The 24,978-nt window shown below is 38.0% G+C and overlaps 1 protein-coding gene across 2 annotated transcripts in view; it reads left to right on the forward strand.

The window, feature by feature from the left end:
• Positions 1 to 24,978, forward strand: part of dph1 (diphthamide biosynthesis 1) — a 93,403-nt gene that overhangs the window by 38,915 nt on the left and 29,510 nt on the right. For both annotated transcript variants that reach the window (XM_083548704.1, XM_083548705.1), the window contains one exon: positions 22,701 to 22,822. In XM_083548704.1, coding sequence (XP_083404830.1) covers positions 22,701 to 22,822 — 122 coding nt within the window. The remainder of the gene's footprint in view (positions 1 to 22,700; positions 22,823 to 24,978) is intronic.

A 24,978-nucleotide genomic window follows, 5' to 3' on the forward strand; every position in this document is an offset into this window, starting at 1 on the left:
GATCCTAAGGAAGGTGAGAAATCAGGCCAGAACTACACGGGAGGAGCTGGTCAATGACCTGAAAAGAGCTGGGACCACCGTTTCCAAGGTTACTGTTGGTAATACACTAAGACGTCATGGTTTGAAATCATGCATGACACGGAAGGTTCCCCTGCTTAAACCAGCACATGTCCAGGCACGTCTTAAGTTTGCCATTGACCATTTGGATGATCCAGAGGAGTCATGGGAGAAAGTCATGTGGTCAAATGAGACCAAAATAGAACTTTTGGGTCATAATTCCACTAAATGTGTTTGGAGGAAGAAGAATGATGAGTACCATCCCAAGAACACCATCCCTACTGTGAAGCATGCAGGTGGTAGCATCATGCTTTGGGGGTGTTTTTCTGCACATGGGACAGGGCGACTGCACTGTATTAAGGAGAGGATGACCAGGGCCATGTATTGCGAGATTTTGGGAAACAACCTCCTTCCCTCAGTTAGAGCATTGAAGATGGGTCGAGGCTGGGTCTTCCAACATGACAATGACCCGAAGCACACAGCCAGGATAACTAAGGAGTGGCTCTGTAAGAAGCATATCGAGGTTCTGGCGTGGCCTAGCCAGTCTCCAGACCTAAACCCAATAGAGAATCTTTGGAGGGAGCTCAAACTCCGTGTTTTTCAGCAACAGGCCAGAAACCTGACTGATTTATAGAAGATCTGTGTGGAGGAGTAGTCAGTGTGCATCGGTACAGATTTACCGCTCTCTAAAATAAAATCAACATACAGCCATTTTTGTCTAAATAATTGGCAACAAAAGTGAGTACATATTGTTTGGCCCAGTTTCTAAAGGGAGGCATAATTTGCTGCTTCAGAATGTCACAGTATATGTTGGAATCCATGTTTCTCTCAATAAACCACAACTCCCCAGTACTAGCAGCACTCATGCAGCCCCAGACCATGATGCTACCACCACCATGCTTTACTGTAGGGAGGACACAATTTTCTTGGTACTCTTCACCAGTGCATCATCACCCTAATGGACACCATCTGAGCCAAACTAGTTTATCTTATTTTCATCAGACCACAGCACATGGTTGCAATAAGTCGTGCTTTTGGTCAGGTTGTGTTCAGCAAACTGTTTGCAGACTTTCTTAAGAGGATATAATAAAATAGTTGCTGAAATGTGAGGGGTGTACTCACTTTTGTCAGACAGACAGACAGATGGATAGATTGATAGATGGATAGATGGATGGATTACAGTAACATATCTGCTTGATTGGACCACACTGGCCCACTTACTTACTTACCTATCTGCATATGCCTATATCTGCCCATGTAATACAGAGGCATCACCACCAGTTGTAGTTAAAAAAAATTTCTGGTAACAACCTGTTTTGTGTCCAACACTTGCACCCGCAAGTTTTATGAGCAGCTTTACCAATCTTGATTTGGTGAAGAGGATCAACATTTAACCACAGTTGGTTATGAAGGGACACAACTGATGAGTTTATAATGAGGGCATAACAATCCATGTTTAAAAAAAGGTATGTTAACAAGCTGTTAAATATTAAATGCTATGTAAAAGAAAAGAAAAAAAAAAAAGTGCAACACAGGATTAATATTGCAGGCATTCTTTTTTTACCATTAAAAGAGTGATATATATGAGTTAAATGTTAAACACATAATCTGAGTACATGTTACTGGACCTCATGGCAGTGTAGGAACAAATCAGCTGTCATATCATACAAGCTTAGTTGTTAAACATCTCTGCAGTCTGTGCAGTTAGTGTCAAGGCTGTGAGGTAAAATGGTTTAGTGCTGCTGTGTACGCTAAAATAGCACACATTCGTGTGTTATGGAAAGCAGCAATTTTCTTTATAACATACAGCCTATTATGTCCAGGCAGTCCTTTAATCACATTATACTCCTTGTATATAGTATCTAGAATCCTGGAGGCTGCTTTAATGGGGCTTTTCTTTTCAAATTTAAAACTTATATTAACTTATTTCTAGCCTCCTGTTTGAGATTTAAGTGGATTTTCAGTTTCAGCTACATATTCCTTGGTATTCAGGAGGCATTTGAGTTTTAGTCTGTTTTATTTTCCTTGTCGAATATGTCTGCCTGAGCTAAATGACAAAAAAAATATTGTGTGGGAGCAAAAGAGAGAGTGAGTTGGAGAGCTTTCAAATGAGGGGAAGACCTTCTTGTGTGCAAACTTTTCAAGCACAGGCTGGACAGTGCATGCAGAAGCAAGTGGGTTCAGATGATGCTTTTTACATGAGAGCTTAGATAGATCGACAGTAGCAGAGGTGCAGACACCAGCATCTACAAAGGATTCAAAAGGAGAAGCATGAGAGTTATTTTGCGTGAGAAAGGATAGCGCGTCATTACGCAGAATGGTGAACGAATGCAAGGACACCGAGAGCGAGCGAAGAAGCACTCATGATAGTGCGACGTGTATTTTTTATGGCTTGATAAAAAACATATGCAAAAATATCATGTTATCTTTGTGTTAAGTAACCATTAAAGCACACGCAGGTGATTAGAAGACTAGACTTGTCTTGACACCAGCATAAACACAGTAGTTTGAAAATGATCAAGTTTGACACTTTTTTAATTTGTTCATTTGTGTTTTCATGCTGGATTTGAGTGATATGGGGTTATGAAACCGAAATGTAAATTATTTCACAATCATCGTTATTTTATATATATGGAGTGTGTCACTCCACCAATGCCACTGCAATATGCCAAAAATCTGTTTAATATATTGATTAACAAATCACCAAACTTTTTAATGTGTTATGTTTTCAAAGGTTCCTAGAATCTCTTTCAGTATTTCCTTACCCATTCTCATACTGCATCATTTAGCTAAGTAACCTGAAGGCATGAACCCTTCCATCCTGAAGGCTTTACAAAGCACTGACTCTGTAGTCTCATAAGCAAATATTAAACACCACCACATATTTTTTTTTTACATTTATTAGCCTCTGCCTATATGAAGTGTTCATTGTCCCTGTGTTTGAGAATGAGAGTCTTAATATAATAATAATGCACACTTTCTGACCAATCTTTTTTGAGAATTTAAGTTTTTATTTATTTTTTATCTGAGCAGGCTGAGTATTTCTAAGTTTTAGCAGCATTTTTTTCAAACTGGAATGCCATCTTATCTTTTAAGTTATTTGAAATAATATAATGAAAACATTAGGAGCAGTAGCACTATAGTTTCATTAAGGTTGCTAGTTTTTGTGTTTTAGATAATCACTAGGGCTCACCATATATTTAGCCAAATATATACCCTATATTTACTTTTTGAAAAATCCCATTCCAGATGTATTTCTTCTTTTCTCTTATAATAACCTCCACTCTTGAAAGGAACTTTCCACTAGATTTAGTGAGGTCAGGATAGGCTCAGGTGTCAGAAGGTGTCAGAAGGCCTTGGGTACAGTTACCATTTCAAATCATCCCAAATGTGTTCAGTGGTGTTGTGGTCAGGGCTCTGTGCTCTGTCTTCATGGACCTCACTTTGTGTACAGGGGCATTGTCATGGTGGAACATACAGTATTTGGGCCTGTTAATTTTATTGACGCAAAACTGTAATGCTACAGCATACTAATACATCCTAGACCAGGGGTCTTCAATGCTTTTCAGGACCCCTTAGGCGATTTAAAATGTGTCATAACCACTGATATTAAGAAAAACCAATCATATTCCGCTAGCTATTTTATGTTAAGACAATTAGAACTACGTTGTTGTTGTACCAGCATAATTATCTGTATATTTTCATATATTTTCACATTTTTCAAAAAGCTTAATGCATCATAACAAACATTTTGCAGTTAATATCACAATTTATTAAGTTGTTCACAGTTGTCTTATTTAAATAGATTTGCAGTTTCATACATTTTCCTTTTACTATCAGGTGGACAATTATACATTTAAATAAACATTAGTTTTAAGTTTAATGGAACTTTAATGTAATTAATAATATTTATTTAAATGAGATATTTTATCTTTGATGTTTTTTTTTATTAAACAGGACAACACACTAGACATAGTTACAAACAGACAACCGATGCTGTGTATATTGGGCATATAGCATAAAGCTAGATTGCAACCACTGGTTAAAGACCCATGTTCTAGACAATGGTGTGTGTCAGACACTGTGACAACCGTTTAGGGAAAACCCAAATATAGTCAGGTGTCCTCAAAATGTTGAAATTTTTGGATAAAACCAGGAAACATTAAAATTTCATAGTAAAAATAAAAATTAATTCAAAGTGAAAATTCAAAGTAACTTTCAAAAAAAAAAAAAAAAAAAAAAAAGGTCTTTATTTATTAAAAAAAAAAAAAAAAAAAAAACACCCCAAGATTAAGCCTAGGGTATGTTAAGTACATCTGGCTGTACACAGCATGTGCACAATGGCTCTGCATGTAAGGTGTTCTATCAGTGAATGAGGCAGTCTCTAAACAGAATGTACTGCAAAATGTATTGAAGGAGACAGAGCCAAACCAAACACACCAGGTCCACTTCCTGTCCTCTCTGCCCCAGTGAGCTACACACTGACTTCTGGAGCCCAGTGGCTGACCTTCAAAGCTCATTGCACCCCTCTGGCACTCATCAGCTGCCTGTGTTTGTGCCAGCTCCCTGCCAAGCCAGGATTCAGCCAGTAACATCAGCATGCTTCGGAAATAACTTCAGCTCATTTTGGTTTCGTCTTTGTCTTTGCAAGCTATGAAAAGCAGTTTAAAACGACCCTCGAGGGGTCACATGACCATGGCAGATCAGATTGCCATCATAAACGTATCCTTCTCCATAGACGGCTTCAGTGGCAGCATTTCAGGATAGAATTGTTGATGAAAAGCTACCATGATGCAAAGATTTGGCTTTGTTTCAGAAGAAGTTCAGGGATAATCTAGTGGCTTCAGAGAAAAGATCTGTCAGAACTTGATGCCACTATCTATTCCTGGCTCTGTGGTGGTGGTGGTAATGTCATAATTCTTTTTATTTTTTATTTAAACTTCTGCCTATAAACTCTGAGCAATGATCCGTCTTTTCTTGCTCTCATACTGCCACCTGAGGAGACGTGACGGTGAAGACCCTCAAGACAGATACATTTTTTACACTGTGTGCAACGACAGAAATGGAGAACATTTCATCCGCCTATGGTTTACCCCACCCTTTCCCGATGCCTCTCAATTTATGCTCTTTTCTCTCATGTGTTTGCGCAAAGCAGATTAGATCACACATTTGTTAACATCCTAAAGCAAATTGCTCATCTGCTCAACATCCGCTTACCATCCCTTCCTCTCTATTCTTCTCCCGTTCTTACTTTGCTACACTGACTCTCCCCCCCCCCAATACCCCACCCCCATTTCTTCACTCTCATTCCTTCTTGACTGCATACACCATTTCATTTTGTTTTCTTTTTTCCATTGAGCACTCACGCCCTCTTCATCTTTCTCTATCTAACTCAGTTCTTTTAAAAGTGGAAATAATGAGACTCACTGTTGGCAGACTTGCCCTAATATCGAAGGATGAGGCTCTTCCTCACAGGTATTATCTCCGATCTTTGGGCCATAGTGTGTGTGTGTGTGTGTGTGTGTGTGTGTGTGTGTGTGTGTGTGTGTGTGTGTGTGTGTGTGTGTGAGCGAAACGGTGAAGAGTGAACGCTCTGCACATCTGAAAAATAATGAAATGAAATATGAGCCATCAGCAGGTGCACAGTATAAATATTGATGCACACAAAGTAGTGTGCATGCATGAGTTTTTGCTTATAGAATGGAAGATGGGTGACTTGTTAAAGAGTGTTGTAGATGTTTTTAATGTTGGTAAAGGCTGTGGTTCGATTGTGTTTTTTTTTATATATAGCGATTTAACGAGGACTTGGTGGATGTAAGGTGATTGTGGTAGACTAAGATTGACAGCTCTTCTCAGGCAGGTGCACTGGAGCATTGCCATCCCATTATGTTCATCTGGCACCTCCCAGCTTACGTCAAATGACTCATCATGTTCTCCCAAGAGAAGGAAAAGGATGGATTTGAAGTGTCTGATGCGTGTCACAGACCCGGATGAGATCCTACACCTGCTGCTGGCTGCAGACCAAAAAGGGTTGGCTGCTAGTCATGTGTCTCTGAACTAACTGCACCCACGTTAAGCTGCTTATGATGAGCGTTTCAGCAGCTTTTCGCTTTTCTCCCTTGTTATGAGCCCTTCAACAGTGATATTTTCACAAAAAACAAAGCTGTGCCTTCAGTTCTGAAAGGATGATCAATCTTAGTTGTTAAGCTTGAGGAGGCAGGTGGTTTAATGGGTTGTCATGATTTTGGTAGTACTTGTAAGCAGCGTGCTTTAGTCCCCTTGAGCAGTGCTGTAGATCACATATGATGAGCAATAGCAAACTCGCATTCATCTTTTAAATTTTTGTTTGGCAAACATGGCTTAATATGAACTTCTAAATATGCACAAAATTTAGATGTCCCTCAACGCATCTACATATCGGAGCCGTTTTGAGTACAGGAGAGATTCAGCATGGTAATATTTAACATGGAGACTATGAGACTGAAAAGAGATATTTCATGCCTATTAATGATGTTGTACATATGAGGAACATCATATTCTTACATCTGTAGTGCTTAGGTCTCTGCAACTTTCCTAATAGTCTTATGTATTAATGGCTTTTTAACAAATTTATCTTGACACCTTGTTAGAGATGCACTATAGTGCCAAAAGTTTGGACACCTGGTCATAATTTTGGTATGTGCTTTTTGAGCATTGCATACCACATTTAGCCCCAATTTGCTTTTATAATTCCCTACACTCTTCTGGTAAGAGGTTCCACTAGATAGAACATTTATGTTTATCAGTCATAAGGGTGTTCGTAAAGGAAGGTACTGATGTAGGTAAGGAGGCCTGGAGTGCAGACAGCGTTCCAATTTATCCCAAAGGTGTTTAGTAGGGTTAAGATCAGAGCTCTATAGCAGGCCACTCAAGATCTTCCTCTCCAATTCATGCAAACCATATCTTCATGAAGCTCGTTTTGTGCACCTGCTCAAACAGGTTTGAGGCAAAATTTTATTATACTGCATCCAAAGACGTCCTGTCCAATTGTGTGCCTCCAGCTTTGTGGTAACAGTTTGGAGCAAAACCACACATGGCAGGAAAGGTCAGGTGTCCAAATACTTTTGCCAAATAGTGTAGCTCTGTTGTAAGGTCCTACAAAGAGCCTTTAAGGGTGACCTGAAGAATGTTTATAGGTGCTAGAAGAACCCTTTATATTGCACATATTTAACATGTAGTGTACATACTTACATTTGTGTAGCTAAACTGTAAAGATTTTAATTTGATCTGTTGTCTGACAAGTTACACTTTCTAACAAACATTCCAGGCTTTGGTTCTACAGGATGTGCTTATTGAATAGCTAGAAATACAAGTAAGATGTTACGTGTACAGAAGGTTATATATTATTAGATTTTAGTGGTCAAGATTTTTTATATACACTGTATATTATTTAAATTCATTTGCTTTTTTCTGCTGTGACACACATCTTAGATTGAACATAAAATGGGTCACAGAATTGCTTTAAAGTCTGCATTCGCTATACCTCAAATGTTTCACATACTTGTGCCAACAGCTTACAGAGATTTCACATGTATCGTTTACAGAATCAGTGTATGTATAAATTCTGTAATATTCCATATATAACTCTCAACTCTGATATCAGTAACATATCAAAAAGTATACAAATAGAATAACTGTCACCTTATTTATGAAGCGTATTTGATTTTGACAGTTTATTTAAAACCTACTGACTGCTTGGCTATCAGTTTGGGGTTATATTTCTCATCTCATTAAAATTCAAATAAATTTGAGTCTGATTTTGTACGGCTGGCATTACCATCCTGGGTGTGTTTCTAAGCAGGCTGTCAAGTGAGCTGACTTTTCTTCTGATCAAGTCTAACATGCTGTAAAACTATTAAACAATGAAAAGTGTAGTATTCTGACAGTTAACTTCAAACTTGGCATTTGACCCAGAGCTATCAGTACAAAACTCGTGTCCTTTTCAACATCTTTCACTTTGTCATCATTTCTTCTCACCACGCTGCCTTCCCGCTTCTCCTATCGTCTTCTTTCCTCTCTCTTATCCAACAGACTGATGGGTGTTATTAGACAATGCGAGTAGGCTGACGATGGCAGCGTTGCACACTCCTTGCCACAAAGACTGACTGTCAGCTCTCTGAATCATTTTTAGCTCTGCTTTGGAGACTTTTGGACCAAACAGACACATGCTAAGTCTCATCTTTTTCAGCCCTTGAGCTATAGTGAGTGTTGCACCCAGTACAGCTATGAGAATAAAATATTTTCGGTGTTCATAAATCACTCAGACGACAGCGGAGCAATGTTTTAGCAGGCCTCTGAGTGCTGTTTTGGCATTGTTGGTGCATTTTAAGGGCTAATTTGTTATGTGCTTTTGGCAGCTAAAAGCTGTCTGCATTTTCGTTATGTCCGTTTGTGCTGCATTGTTTGTAGGTGATGAGGAATAGTTCGCTTTTAATGGCAAGCTCGAGTAACTCATTTAATACGGCCAGAGTGGGGACTTGTCTCTGAGAGCAGGATCTTATTACTAATTTATTAGTCATAGAGTTAACTGGGCTTAGCAGAGTGTGAACCTAGTCACACACACACACACACACACACACACACACACAGACACACACACGCATACACACAGGATTGTAGAGACAGCTTTTTTTTTCTTTCCAGGTGACCCATATTTTTTAATGCGACACAGACATACCAAACTATGCTTTTAAGTCTAGCACAAGCAATATGCTTAGTAAGGAGGATGAGCCTGTGTGCTCTCTACAATATGTTCACCAGAGAGGTCTACATTCATATCAGAAGCAGTGTTCAGTCGACTTCATTTTTATCCGAACTTCTTTGCAAATAGATGTCACTGTGAAAGGCAGCAGCAGCGAAACACTGGAGAGGCCAGAGAGGACAGTGCACAATTTGGATAGTTTCTTTTTTTTTTTTTTTTTTTTTACTTTTTTACTTTTTTTTTTCTGCAGAGTTTTTTCTGCATCCTGTCACAGGTCAGGTGATTCCTCTAAAGTGTTTAGGGTTAATGGTGTTATTGATTGGGTTTTAACGTGAAAGTTCTCCCTCCCTCTCCTTCCTTCTTCATTGAAATCATCAAGCATCCCCAGAGGCAGATAGTGCATGAAGCTGTGTATTAGTTCATCCAGATCACTGAAGCACATCAGACCAGTGACCACTTTCCTTTGACTCGACATGTTGCCTGAATAGTTGTAGTAAGGCAAAGATTTGCTTTTAACGATTTCCGGAATCCTTGAAATTGTTCACTGTGAATGGAAGTACAGTCGTGCCCCTAAAGGTTTTAGGCTTATTTCATTTCAAAAAATGAAAAATAAAATTGTGAAGGATATGACAAAGATATCAATGTTTCTCAATACCAAACAAATTCATGATCAGTGTTTTAAAGAGGAAAAAAGCTTGTAACTGATCACATGACCCCTAAAAATTCTGGCAATATGAACATTATGCATGTGTCTCACACTCATTTTGGCACAGAACCACTCTAGAAATCATCTGTCGAGGCAAATGCCTGCCTTGAAACAGACTATTTTGACATCTTTCATCACCAGTTTCTCAGGTGGCATTTTATATGATGCCAGAGCTTCCTTGATGAATAAAGCACTGATTTATAATAATGTCCTGCGGTGTTTCATCCTTACATTTTTTATTAATACTGATATTTTTTTTCCTGTCATGCAGACTGTCTCAACAAGCCTAATTCCCAGTCCATCCAATGAGTTGTTATGTATGAGATTAGCTGTTCGAATATCTTTTCACCTGCAGGTCAACGCCAAGCAGCAAAAAAGGATCCTCTGCTAATTTGAATTGTCAAACATACTGAACATAAAACAGCAACACAGTCCAGACTGCAATATTATTGCTTGTAATCCACGAATAATCTACAAATTGAAAATCTTAAAAAAAGAAAATAATTTTATTAATTTTCAAATGCCATTGAATCTTTTTTTTTTTTTTTTTTAAATTTGTGCTTTGAGTTGTATTAGAGTAGTTTATTCGAATCCAAACGTAGAAATCCAAACGTACAAAATTCCTCATTTTAGCTTTACTACTGACTAACTTTTTTTGACTGCCTAGTAAGAAACACATTTCATCCTTTCATCTGCTTCTTCCTGCTGTTTGCTCAGATGCATGAGACTTTTTTTTTTTTTTTTTATCTCTTGGCTTGTCTCTGTTCCTTCAAAAGAACTTTTCCATACAAGCAACTGTTGCTGTCTTGTTTATTTTAGTTATTAATTCTGTTCACAGTATCCAAACTTTTACAGCAGCAGCTGAGGGAATTTCAGTGAGATTAACCAGCTGAACTTATGTCGTGATATACCATACATACTTTGCATTTCAAAGACCACAAGGAGGGAAGGTCATGTGCAGGTTTGTTTTTGTGATTGCGTCTATAATAGTTTGTGTTTGTTTTTCTTTTTTCCTTTTTTGGCCTATGCATGTTTATGGAAGTGTGTGGAAAAACTGTGTGTATGAGAGAGATTGTACAAAAACATGCAGCAGAACAGTCTTTCATATTCAGAGCAATGTATCTTATATTATCTTAATTGAATGTTTCAGCACACATGTAACATAAAACCCTGTTTCAGCGCTGGACGAAAGAGAGAAAGGAAAAAGTTCACCAAGCATAACTTTTCTTTATTTACTTTCGTTTTCACCCCAATGCTTTCTTTTCCAGTACTGACTCTGTGGATCGGCACACTTTCTCTCTTTAGCGCACGCCTTTTCTTAGCATCCACCAGAGTTTACTCGCCGGCCGGCACGTCTTTCACCGGCTTAGTGCTTAGTCAATGTTTGGCGATCCTTCCACTCGTCTCTGTTGGTGGCTCTCTTCTGGTGGTTGGAGTCTCTCTCCTCTTTATTGGTGTCTCCGGACTGAAACAGAGCGCTGATTAGTCTCATCAGCTGCAGATGTTTCTTACCGTTTGTTCTGTCTGGCTCCGCCCTTCACTCACGCACCGCTGGCACATACCCCTAACGCCAGACACAGGCCAGGGAACCGTCCGGCCTGAGCTGACTCTCCCGCTGCATGAGAGGTAGAAGGTGGTGGAGAGTGCGCCCAGATTCCGAGAGGCGAGCAGGCGGTTGGGTGGCTGGTAAATGTTGGTGAAGAAGGAGAGAGGGAATGAGAGAGAGAGAGAGAGAGAGACCACCAAGCAGGGCTATCTTTATCTTTCGTCCTAAACCCAGCGCTTTCCTTTCCAGTACTCACGCCAGGGCTCACCCTCGCACTCGTGGTTCGGGATGCCTTTTCATCTTGACACTCCTTCCGCTCATCTCTCTGTTGGTGGCTCTCTCCCAGAGGTTGGCGTCTCTCTTCTCTTTATTTGCATCACCGGACTAAAACAGAGCGCTGATTAGTCTCATCAGCTGCAGGTGTTTCTTACTGATCGTTCCGTCTGGCTAAATCTAACAATTAATTACAACCTTTGAAAAACATAAGCTTTTAAACATTACAAATTGAGATTTGAACAGAAATGTCATTGTTTTCAAAGAAATTAACCAGAGAACAAAAGACAATACTCAATAAACTACTCAATAACACAAACTCTTTAGCACAATACAGTTTTTTCTTTCTCATTCAGAGGACCTTTTAAACCATTCCTTGCATCCCATAGCCATCAGTTCTTTTTTTAATTTGGATTTGAGAGATGTACATTCATGCTATTTTAGGAAGCTGAATCTGATTTCTTTCATTTCTTTAATTTATGCTACACTGCAAGAAGACATGAGATTTTACGGTTCGGCACTTCCTTTCCAAACAGCCGTCATTCACAAGTCATGCACAATTCTTCAAACTTTCCTCACAGTACTCCACACCCACTTTCTCTGTTATTCAAGCAACACTTGATGCCATAGGTGTATCACATGCTACAGGGCACATTAGGTGTTAAAGAAAGCAGGCCGGTATGTAAAGTGGTTTTTGCAGCTAGCAGATTTGGCCTGCTTTCTATCTGAATAGAAGTAATTCTGTTGTGCATACATTTTGTTTCCATGAACATGGATGTAGAAGCCTGCACTCTCACGGGACTTGACGCAAACAACTGCAAAGCGGGACAAAGTAAATGTGGGTGCTCAGTAAAATACTAATATCATTAATGGGACTCCTGCAAAATGGTTATGCAAAAACAAAAAAACTGATATGAATCTACATGCACATAAGCAACAATGGCAACTAAAATAAAACAAAACAATGTACATGTTTCATGTGCGGTAGACTACTAGCGCACACCGAGACTAGAATATCTGAAGACAGAGGTGAAAAAAGTGCTACAGAAATTACTTCATTATTAAAGCAAAAAATATAAAACAGTCTTGGCCTTGATGTTCCATGTTCTGAAAAGTTTTTTGTTCATGTCCATGTTCATCAATTACACAAAAAGTCAAACTTAAATAAAACATTTGTTTATTTTCTGTTTTTTTTTTTTTTGTTTTTTTTTTATATTCAAAAGAGAAGCAAGTGAAACAAAAGAAATAGAGCAGAGTAGTGGAAAGAAGGCAGTCAGTGCATTGAAAATAAAACTGCTTATACATTTTACCTGCAGGCTTTTGAGTGCAGGAGCGGAACAAAACCTTGCGGGAGCAGGACTGCAAAATCCGTCCTGTGTAGGTCTCTACATGGATGGTCAAAAAATGTGATATGTTAATTAAAAATTGTTTTCCCTTTACTACAAAAGAAATAGATATTACAGCATTCATCCAATGAGCTTCATATGTTCTACTGAATGGTGGGAAAATCGATGAACAATGAACACTGTCTGATTTACACCTGTACCAACTTCAATTCAGTTCAATCCAATTCAGTTCATTTTTATTTGTTTAAAGCTTTTAACAATAGACATTGTCTCAAAGCAGCTTTACACAGATAAAGCGGTAATAAAGAATATTGGTTTCTTATAACAGTAAGTTTGTCCCTAATAATCAAGCTGGTGGTGACTGCATTTACAGACCAGGCACACACACTACACTATTGGTCCCTAAGGTGGGGTTTGTGAGGGGGGGTTGTTACTGTAATGGAAATCACAACCCACTATTATCCAAGTTTTATATATAATTTATTTCTTGTTCTTAGCCAATTTGCCTGGTCACCTGAAAAGAATAAACAGAACCTTAATAATGGGAAAACAAGTAGAGCTATAAATAACAACTTGGACCTGTTTAGTCTGTGGGGGGAAGTAGCTATTTTTATACTGTGTGCTGCCAGACCTCACGTCTTATTTATTATTTTTGCTGTTCCTATGAAGATATGGGTAGGGAATGGCAAAATATGTCTTATAGAAGCACTATTATTGTGCTTATGCTTTGCCCTCATCTTCCCACACTAATAGATATATAATTCAAGATTTTTTGTTTTTTTTTTGGCCACAGTTATATACAGTATACAGATTTCAGTGAAATACAAACCTGGCCTGCTCTGCCTTCATCTGTGCATTTAAACAAGAAATACATAAAATACAAGGAAATAAGAAGAAACATTGAGAAAGATGAATAATTAATGATATCTTTTGCACATGAGAGCAGATAAATATGATTTCCGGGCGTACACTATCATTGGCTGTTTATCATTGCTGTTCTTGCAGAGTGGATATGAGAAAAACTCAAACATGCTTGAACATATCCGAGCCTCACTGAACTGTTTATGCTATACCAGCAGTCACCTTTAAAGTGTACAGTGAGTGGTCACAAAGCCCTAAAATTAGGTGCTTACTAGTGAATTGCCCAAACTGATGTGAAACTGGAGCAACAATATCTGAACTGTGCAAAGCACTATGTAGCTGCACTCATTTTTAGTGCATCTTCTTTTAATATTGTTTTTGTTGTTTATTTTAATGAAAATGTGCCAAATGTGTGAGTCTTCTTAAACTACTATAACCATAGCCATCTTGTTATTCTACACTCCACATACAGCGGCTTTCAGCAGCAAAGGGACCACAAACCATTTATTTTCAATCGCTGATGACACAAGTGACAGCAAACCACTTTGGGCATGACCATACCGTGACAAAGTAGAGAAATGTTTATGCAATATAGAGCAACTTGGTGTTGTGACTACCATTGGGAGTGAAGACAGTAGATCACTCAGGATCGATATCCTGATTTGTGAAAAACTGGTTGTGTCACACAATGATAAAACTAGGAATGCCTACTAGCAACTTTATAGTACAGTGAATGTCGACTTGTACTGACAAAATCGCTTTGTGAATGTGATGTGTTGTATTGTGTTTATATGACACTAGATATGGCTTACAGCTCCATTATGACTATTATGTAGTACCCTATGTAGGGTGCAAAGGAAGACATTTTTTAATTTAGGGTTAAGCCTTAGAAATAGCATACAGAAATAGCATATAAAAATGATTTCTTTGGGTAAATGAAACAAGTCAGACACATTTGTGTGTAGGAAACAAAACAGTCATGTTTGCTGCTTAGTAGAAGTGGTGCTCATTAAATTATAAGTTTGCAGCAATTGCAGAAACCTGAACGCTTGAAAAGTAGAGCTGTGGAAATAAGAACAAAATGTCATCATGTAGAAATAAGTTGTCTTCCACCACATGGATAAAAGGTCTTACAAAACCTTCAATGAGCTCAACCCCAAACTGTTTCCAGCTAGAACAGTTTGGCGTAAGAGCTGTCTACATAGTACTTTTTAAACAAAGCATTTTAAGTATGATATTAAGTGCAGTTGTTGTTTTGGGGGGAATAATAGTGAATTTACACTGGCAATGTAAATTATTTTGCTTTGATTGTTAATTTTTAAATAGTTTAGAAGATGTTGTTTTCAGCTGGTGCTCCTTCTCCCATGCTGACCTTTGATAAACGCCTGTGTAAGCTAAGCACAGAACCATAGCCAAGAACCGAAAATAAATATATTTGCTTTCACATCTACAGAGAGAGAGAGAAAGAGCAGGGAAAGAGTGCCACTGACCTGTAACCAGCTGTAACCTGTCTTTTTGATGAGTGGAGAGACATGTAACCTCTGGCTATGTGTGTATGTTAGTGTTTTTCCATCTGGCCACTTACATGATGATTAATAAGCCTTTTTACTGAGATCACAGGCTTTTCTCCATCTTAATTGCATCTAAATGGCATCTCAGCTCTGATGTTTGAGACAGAGAGATATTTGAATTAGAAGGGCAATTTGGAAGAGCCAAAGAGTAGAAGAGCACGTCCCACTGTCTGGTGTCCTGCAGCTTTCACGTTCTGTCCTAAACATCTCCAGCACATAACCAAACCCTTTTACTTGCTCTTCTCATTATGTTGAACCTGCAGGGAGACTGATGTAGAATTAGAATCGTTTCATTAAACAATAATCTGCAAAACATACAAATTTGCTTAATAAACAAAGTTACACTTTTCCCAAAGCACCAGTCACCAAGCCAGATTAGAAGAGGCCATTTTGCTCACTCGCTTTGTGGAAATCATTCTGTATATCCTGGCTGCCTGGCTGGTATCATGTCATGTACAAAATGAACGTTTCAGTGGAATTTTGCCTTAAGGTTACTTCATCTTACCGGTTCTCAAAAGCATAATTCCTACATATTTCACACTTTTCACATGCAGATCAGAGTCTGCAAAAAACTGAGGTGAAAAACACCAGGAAAGAAAGCAATTTGTGTCTTTTTTTTTTTTTTTTTTTTTTTTTTTTTTTTTTAAGTAAGATTTTTTTTTTTTATGTGACATATCAGGTGTAATCACAGTTATATTAATCCCAAGCTCTACTTCTCCATCTACATCATCTAAAAAAAATTATGAGCTTAGCAGACATTAGCATATGTTGGTATCCTGGCAATGTCATGACGTTTTGCTGTCCTTGAAGCATGTCTCATACTGTTCCTTTACATATTCGTTTGTATCTGAAATGCTGCCTTCTAAGACACTGACTTAAGAGAAGGCAAGTCATCAAGGCCTCTGCCTTCAATTTCACACACACCCCCACACCCTGACTGACTGATACAATTGGTAACAAGGGAATTGCTCAGGACTTCAATAGGCTAAGTAGAAATAAACCTCAACTGACAGAAAAGAAGTAGAACTGCTGTTGTGTTACACTAATAAAAAAAAATCTAACTCGTACTACTCTGCCTGTTCTTGGGCTAGGATTGGCCACTAATTTATATTCACAGGTAGTTAGACAATTTGACATTTGAGAAGTTTGGTCTGATGTTTCTGAGCTACTCTTGTTTTTCTGTCTCGGACATGTCTCAAATGTCCTGTGGCAACATATATTTTATATGTCTTATATCTCAAAAAAAGCTATATAATGAAAAATGTAGCTGTGACAAATCTGGACAAAATTCCAGCTTTTATCAAAGAGGGGATAAACCCTTGCTCTCAGCATGCTTTCTGTTGAACTAAATAGCAAATATTTTAAGCTCATTAAAGTTAAATAAAATCAGTGTATGTTCAGCATTAGATATGTATTATATTCATATACTTTTTAAAAAATAGTTTCAAATCTAACACGTCACAAATAATGTTAATGGTGATCATAATCTAAAACAATAGGAAATTATATTTCTTTCTCTTAGCATGCCTCAAATGCTTGAGCAGTTTCGGTTTGAGCAGCAGATCAGCAGTCATGGCACATTGATCAAGTCAACTATAGTGGTTTTTTTTATGTTTTATTATTGTCCCTGCCACCAAGCAGTTCCAGACTGCATAGCTATTATTATTATTATTTTTATTATTATTTTTATTATATATCCCTAAATTGAGAAGACACGATATAGAGATAAAAATTGTGAAAGCACACACTTCCTGTGTTTTTCAGGACAATCACATAATAAATCGTCGATCACAATTTTAAAATAGTAAATCGTTTGCAGGGGAACAAAATCAATATCGTACACAAGCCTAGTTGGCATCCAGCCTTAAAGCAAAACAAGTGAATGGCAAAACAAGCAACAGCACCATTCCACATCGCTGCATTTCACTACACAGCTTTAGTGCCTTTCAGTCGCTGAGGGGATATTCCCATTTTTGTTGTTGTTTGTTAATTTTTTTTTTTCTTCTCTTTTTAAGGCTGTTGAACGCTCCTCACTTTCACACACGGGGGGGGGGGGGTGGAATCTACATAGGCACCTTGGTGAGAGAAAGGATAAGCGAATCAAATCTAACAAGACAAATATTTATTTAGCTGATGAGCTCTGTTTAGCCATCTCCTTCTGCTTTACAAGCCTCATCGGGCCCAGCATGTCCTTTATATGAAAATAACTATTACACAGAGGAAGCGAGAGAGCGAGAGAGAATGAGGAGAAAAACAGATGCACACGCATACTTATGAGTTAAAACAGGCAAGTAGTATAACTCAGAGAACTGGGGAAAGTTTCTCACAATGTGGAGTCGACTAAAAGGTGGGAGGATGGTGTGGAAAAAAAAAATTGAGCGCACTCAGTGAGGGAGTAGACACACAGAGAGCTTTAGAGACAGTGTGGTTCAGGTATCACCCAACCAGACAGCAAAAAGACAGGTGCGTTTCTGTCAATGTGTGTTACAGTACCCTGAAGAAGAAAGAGCTTTGTGTAGACAGGGAAAGACAGAGAGAGAGTGGGGTACACACACAGTGAGTGTAAAGCTGAGCTCAGAGGAGCAAGATGAAAGCAGGACGAACAGTCTGACCAGAAAAGAGACTTGCTACCAATGTTCAGTGGTTTCTTCCCTCTCTGTCTGTACAACTGTGTGTTTGCGTGTGTGTGTCTGTTCTATTAATAATACCTGTCCTAAATGTGTCTGGATTCCTATGCCCAGCGGCGCGTACCAAAGCCTCCTTTCCCTTTCTCGCTCTGCCATTATTTATGTGCTCTCCAGTCTCATGTTTATCCTGCATTTTAATTGCGCTCAGAGGAAGGACAGCAGCGGCACGGCACTCAATATAAAGCGCTAACATTTAACGACCCCCGCGGAGGCAAACAAAAACAGATCGTTGGCTCTTCAAACAGATTTACAGGGTCTGACCTACCGGTGCATCCGTGATCTCCCTGTGGCAGCAAGACCCTCAAGGTCGAACTGGTTTACTATTCCCATAATCCCTAATTGATTGGGGTGGACACACTCTTGTGGTAGGGTTTTGATGACGCCTATTAGCTGACATACAGTGGGGCAAAAAAAGTATTTAGTCAGCCACCAATTGTGCAAGTTCTTCCACTTAAAAAGATGGGAGAGGCCTGTAATTTTTATCATAGGTACACTTCAACTATGAGAGACAAAATTAGAGAAAAAAAAATCCAGAAAATCACAGTCTGATTTTTAAAGAATTTATTTGCAAATTATGGTGGAAAATAAGTATTTAGTCAATAACAAAAGTTCATCTCAATACTTTGTTATATACCCTTTGTTAGCAATGACAGAGATCAAAAGTTTTCTGTAAGTCTCCACAAGGTTTTTACGCACTGTTGCTGGTAGTTTGGCCCATTCCTCCATGCAGATCTCCTCTAGAGCAGTGATGTTTTGGGGCTGTCGCTGGGCAACACGGATTTTCAACTCCCTCCAAAGATTTTCTATGGGGTTGAGATCTGGAGACTGGCTAGGCCGCTCCAGGACCTGGCAATGCTTCTTACGAAGCCACTCCTTCGTTGGCTGGGCGGTGTGTTTGGGATCATTGTCATGCTGAAAGACCCAGCCACGTTTCATCTTAAACGCCCTTGCTGATGTAAGGAGGTTTTCACTCAAAATCTCACAATACATGGCCCCATTCATTCTTTCCTTTACACGGATTCGTCGTCCTGGTCCCTTTGCAGAAAAACAGCCCCAAAGCATGATGTTTCCACCCCCATGCTTCACAGTAGGTATGGTGTTCTTTGGATGCAACTCAGCATTCTTTCTCCTCCAAACACGACAAGTTGAGTTTTTACCAAAAAAGTTATATTTTGGTTTTATCTGACCATATGACATTCTCCCAATCCTCTTCTGGATCATCCAAATGCTCTCTAGCAAACTTCGGACGGGCCCGGACATGTACTGGATTAAGCAGGGGGACACATCTGGCACTGTAGGATTTGAGTCCCTGGTGGTGTAGTGTGTTACTGATGGTAGCCTTTGTTACTTTGGTCCCAGCTCTCTGCAGGTCATTCACTAGGTCCCCTCGTGTGGTTCTGGGATTTTTGCTCACTGTTCTTGTGATCATTTTGACCCCACGGGGTGAGAACTTGTATCTTATTACATTTGCAAGCATATAGGTCTGAGTTGAAGGGACGCTTTGGCAGTAAATTACATTTCCGGACTTTTCTCCTAATCCCCGATCAACCAAGTAAAATCAGAAGTTTTTCTTTTTCCACATTGATTTTAGTTATTGAATTAGTCCTTAGATTGGAAAAATACACTTATATGGGAATGGTGAAATGTTTTGGAAAAGTCAGCACCTCAACCCTGAATTTTCATACTGTATGTGCCATTGAGCTTCACGTTCGCCAGGGGGAATTGCTGAGGCTGGTGAAAGATTAATTTTGTAACTTAAATGCACAAGCTTTCATCAAACACACTTATTTAATCATAGCAGAGTTAGAAAGCAGAATTTCCAGATCTATTAAATCTATTTGACTGTTCTCACTGAGCCTTCTTTGTTCCTTTTAGTTCCTTTTAGATTAAGTAGAGGTCAAGTATTTTATCAGTTTAGTGGCACAAAGATATTATCATTTTAATTTCCTAAAAATACTTGACTTTTTTTAAAGGAATTTTTTAGGATTTTTTTTTTAAGGACTCCTTTCACTTGTATGATTCTGTATCATCTTTAACAGTGGTGAACAGTAACGAAGTAAGTCTAATTCGTTACTGTACTAAAGTAGATTTTTTTTGTACTTTATTAAAGTGTTTCCATTTGGGGAGATTTTTACTTTAACTTCACTACATTTAAAGTCAAATATCGTACTTTTTACTCAACTACATTTTTACAAAATCAGTTGTTCCTTTTTATCTATGTGTGGATAAAAACATAACTGATCAATCACGCAGCAAGCCACCAATCAGTGCAGAGCGAGTGCTCAGTTTTAAACTTGTTTTGATTGCCACTTGGTGGTATCTATTTATCACCAACATACAGTTCAGCATCAGTTCAACAGCAAGCAGAACATTTCAAGAGGAATCAATGATAGAAGAAACACCTGACTCAAACTTGCCACAACACCCCTGGTCTTATTTGTACAATATTTTTGTAGGTTTTGGGCTCATGATCATTTTAATAGATATCAATCAGTGTTTGACTCATTATTATCAGTATATTGATAGATTGGTGTTTTAAAAGTATCATCAGAGTCTTTTCACAAACTAAGTTGATTTTTTTTTCTTCTTGTGATAAAATGATAATAGGACATAATTGCCATAATAAATCATAGTACTTTGCATTCTTAAGTACTTTTTAAAGGCAAACACTTTTGTATTTTATCACAAGTAAAAGTTTAAAGGGAGCACTTTTACTGGAGTAATATTTTACCTTCTGTATCTCTACCCATACTTAAGAACATGGTTTGTGTACTTTTTCCACCACTGATCTTTACCTCAGATTTGCCTACAGCAGAACAGCAGAATCATAATGGAAGCATCACCATTTTTTTTTAGCAGACTGCTGGTGAACAAATCAGAAGTTCATTTTCAACCCCAGGCAAAAAGACACTCTTGGGTGCTTTCCAGTCTTGTGTTATGCAAAAAAAAAAAGTAGTAGCTAATAAAATTTAGCCAGAATGCATGAAAAGCTACTAGTCGCAATGACCTTTTTTATTCAGTGGCAGAAACGGGCTATCATAGTTTTTTCTTCTCATGTCACACATATATAATGTTACTCGTGTCTGGATGTCTTTGGTTTCTTTTGACAGGCTTTGATTTGTGTGTTTTGTGCTACACTGTTCAATATTTTCTTCAGTATAAAAAATAAGAAATTACTTGTGAAAGTAGGTCCAATCGATAAGCAAAAAGTATCTACGAATTATGTGTATTTTTGTAGACAATAGGAGTCAGGAAGAAACGTCACATTCCATGAACTACATGAAGAAACTAGAATATTATGTATTTAAAAATACAGCATATCAAGCAAAATATGTTTTATAGAAGTCAGTCAGGCTTTTTTTGCCCTCTCATTTTGGGTTGGAGAAAGTAAATGTCGGTCTCTGCTATGAATAAAGAAATTGCTATCCTGGACACGTAGTGTGTTTGTCCTGCATGCCCTTGTTAGTGATTTGTCCACCCCTGTTCATGTTCACCTGTTACAACATATTACTTTACCTTGATTGATTGACTGACCTCATATTGCTCTGAACAAACTATGATTGTGCTTTTCTCAAGTTCATATCTTACACATAGCAAATGATATGTCAGATTTAGTTTTCATTTGGAGATATAAAATTATAAAACTAATGATTTGAGAGATTGTTTGGTTAATAGAATAATGAACTTTTGATCCAGTGTATTAACCATTAATCAGCATCTGTCTTTCCTTTTGTTGAATATTTATACTCTGATGTTAGGAGCCAGTTCACTGCTGTTTTATGAAATCACAAATAACTATGGATTTAACCAGACAGGAAAAATATACATTATTGTGTACAGAAGAATATATATAGTATCAGTAAATTATTAACATAGACTAGTTCAGTTCAAACTCAGTTCATATGAAAGCATTTCACAAGGCCAGTTCTTTAGTTTTTTTCTGCTACAGTATACCCTTAAGGCATTTGGGTTTGAGATCAAAAGATGTATATCAGATCAGAATTCAATTTCCTGTTATATACATTTAGATGTGTAATAAAACACACGATATGAACCTGCTTTATTTCTGCTTAGATCCAAAATATTGGAACATTCGATTGAGAGGAGTTTCTTGTTGCAAAAGCATGTTCTTTTAGATTGATTATGTATGGAATTAGTAACTCTGAACCTCTACTCTTAGTTTGAACCCTGGATTTGGCTTGTGAAAAATGCATTTGTGTTTAAAATTTATAAACCAAAATTAAGACCTGAGAGCTGTGTATGGGAGAAAAGCAGGGCATTTTAAAAACAAAAAAATATCAAGGCCATTTAACAAGCATTAGGTGTAGCCAATGCAACAATTTAGAAAGAAAGAGAGAAATCACTAGTGTATGACCAACCAGGCGTTAAAAACGTTAGCCAAAGTAAACCACAACCATTGAGAAGAAAAGCCCAAAATCAACAGTCAGTAACATCACACACAACCACATAACAGTGAGTGTTGAAGGTGGAGGAATCCACAGAAGGTTTCAAGGGCAGACATATAGAGGCCATACCTCAAGATGCCCACAACCTATCTACTTAACGTATTAGAAGGCTAGATTAGAAAGAAATACAGCGTTTAGGCATACATTTTCCAATTTTCCAATCAGGCACAACTCAGATTTTCAAAGAAGGTACAAGCTGCAATTATTGCAACCAAATATTAAGTGTTATTTAACTGAAGACTATCTGTTCCAGTATTTTTACCATGTTCAAAGTTGTTAACACATCTAGATGTAAATGTCAGAAAATGAGGGTTACAATTCTTATCTCAAATAAAGTTTTTCTGTATTGCAGAATAACTTTCAGAGGAGATGTAGATATACTAGGAATAGTGAATATATACTATAAGTATGGTCCACATATATTGTTTGACTGGGCTACTGTTTCAGGTTTACAGGAGCAGACACCCTGGTGATGGGTGATGTGACATATGGAGCCTGCTGTGTAGATGATTTCACTGCCAAAGCTCTTGGAGCTGACTTCATGGTGCACTATGGACACAGCTGCCTGAGTGAGTATCTATTATCTTTTTAGATTGTATTAATGCAAAAAAAAAAAAAACGTTCCAACCTGCTTTTTGTAAACTTTAAAGAGTCAGAACTGTATAGCATTGTGATTTAAACAAGCTTTAAACAAGTGATCGCATTAAAATTTCTCTTCACTTAACTTAAAAGACCCAAATTCATTCTAACATGAAAATGTGCCAATGCCAATGCGCACAAAGCCCCATAAAGTCCCATAAAGATGGGATGGAATGGAGTGTTTAAAAAGCACAGAGAATATTATGGTCAGGTGTCCCAATACTTTGGCCCATATAGGGCATATCATGAAATGACAAAAGAAAAAATATCATCACTGTGGCTCTAAATCCATTTGTTGAATCAGGTAAAAAGAAATCAGAAAGTTGTAACATTTCTTCGAATTTATTACCCCAGAAATAAAAACTGCTGTTTATTTTTATTGTATGTTGGTCATTCTGTTTTTTACTACATTTATATTAAAAAAAGGATGCCTAAATTGCATTCAATAATTTTGGTCCCTTTTCAAAAATCATATAACAATTTTCCAAAAGCCTGAAATAGGGTTTGAACCATCAAGCAATCAAGTATTATTAATTTTTTTATTGTATTTAGTGAAATTTGTTCATACTGCTAATACACATTGTTGTTTTGTGTATTACTTAAATTCAGTAGAAAAGTATAAATTTTGTCTCCATCTCATTTACTCAGTCAGTCTATTTTGTATTAGGACCTTGTTTTGGCAAGGAGTCTGGAGGTATCCCAATGCTCTGAGCCCATTGAGTCAGTGTGTCAAGAAGTGTGAGTGTCATAGATTTAGTTGTGTAAGCTCTAAGCAAACCGGTCTTCAATAGCTCAGCGTGGAAACCATTCAGCGTGAGGCATATGAAGGATAGCGGACCTTTCTAAGGCCCCTGCGGCACATTAACCCAGAGGATCAATAGAGGACGTGCATTAAGCTTGTCCTTTGGAAAGCGCCTGCCTGGAGGAGCCTGGGCCCGTGCCTCCTGCCGCCAGTCTGCAGCCCCACATACAGTAGTATGTAGTAGGAAAGAAATGCTAAATCAATACAGCCAATATATCTCTAGAACAATCCCTCCTCTCCTAAATATCAACACTCACCAGCAGAATATTAATGCAACACCTGTAGCTCGAAGCCGAGGGTCAGCGCACCCACACACAACAGACACTTGAGATTATTAGCTAATTATCTAACATCAAGTAGAGGATTAAATTTATCGGAGGTAGAGAAAACTTTACCATGATCTTAATATCATATAAATTAGTTCAGTTAAAATAGTCGAAATTAAAAGCACTAAATTATGGGCACAAGTTCTCTAAGGACATGATTCAGTTTTAATTCAGGGTGCCACGATTATAAAAACACACCGCTACATCACGATTGTAAATACATAATACCAAAGCTGCGTTATATTAACGTTACAATGTTTACTGCTTTTAATGCAGTTTCGTTTTACTCCCTTATGAGAAAACTGAAGATTTATTTCCATTAGGACTGTCAGGACAAATTGTCTTATTCAAATGTTAATAATATTTACATACAAATGCGACCATTCTAGGCACGAGCTTATGATGTTAACAAGTGTTACCTTTTCTGCATTTTTCATCCATACAGTCTAACGGAAAAAAAGCCAGTATAGCCGTGTCTGCATGACTCAGTGTTCTTTTCATTGCTCGCACACTGTCTGTGATGTCTCTGTGGTTTATACAAGGTGTTAACTGAATCCTGTTCTAATGGACATATAGTGCACTTCTGTGCCATTATACTATACCCTATTCCATGCAGTGACCCTATACACTCATTAGGAACACCATATTGATACCGGGTCAGCTCTGCCTTTGCTCTGAAAATAGTTCATGTTTTTTGTGACAGAATTCGCACAGTGTTGAAAACATTGCTTTGAGATTCTGGGTCACGTTTGTATAACTGCATCCCATAATTGCGGCAAATTTGCTAGCTGCAAATTCATGCCGCTCTACCACATCCCAAAAGTGCTCTATTGGATTTAGATCTGGTGACTTTCGAGGCCACAGAAGTATAATAAACTCATTGTCATGTTCATGGAGCCAGTTTAAGACGATTTGTGCTTTGTGACATGGTGCATTATGATGCTGGAAGTAGTCATTA

The sequence above is a fragment of the Silurus aristotelis genome (genome assembly GCF_946808225.1).
Source record: "Silurus aristotelis genome assembly, chromosome: 8".
Lineage (NCBI taxonomy): Eukaryota > Metazoa > Chordata > Actinopteri > Siluriformes > Siluridae > Silurus > Silurus aristotelis.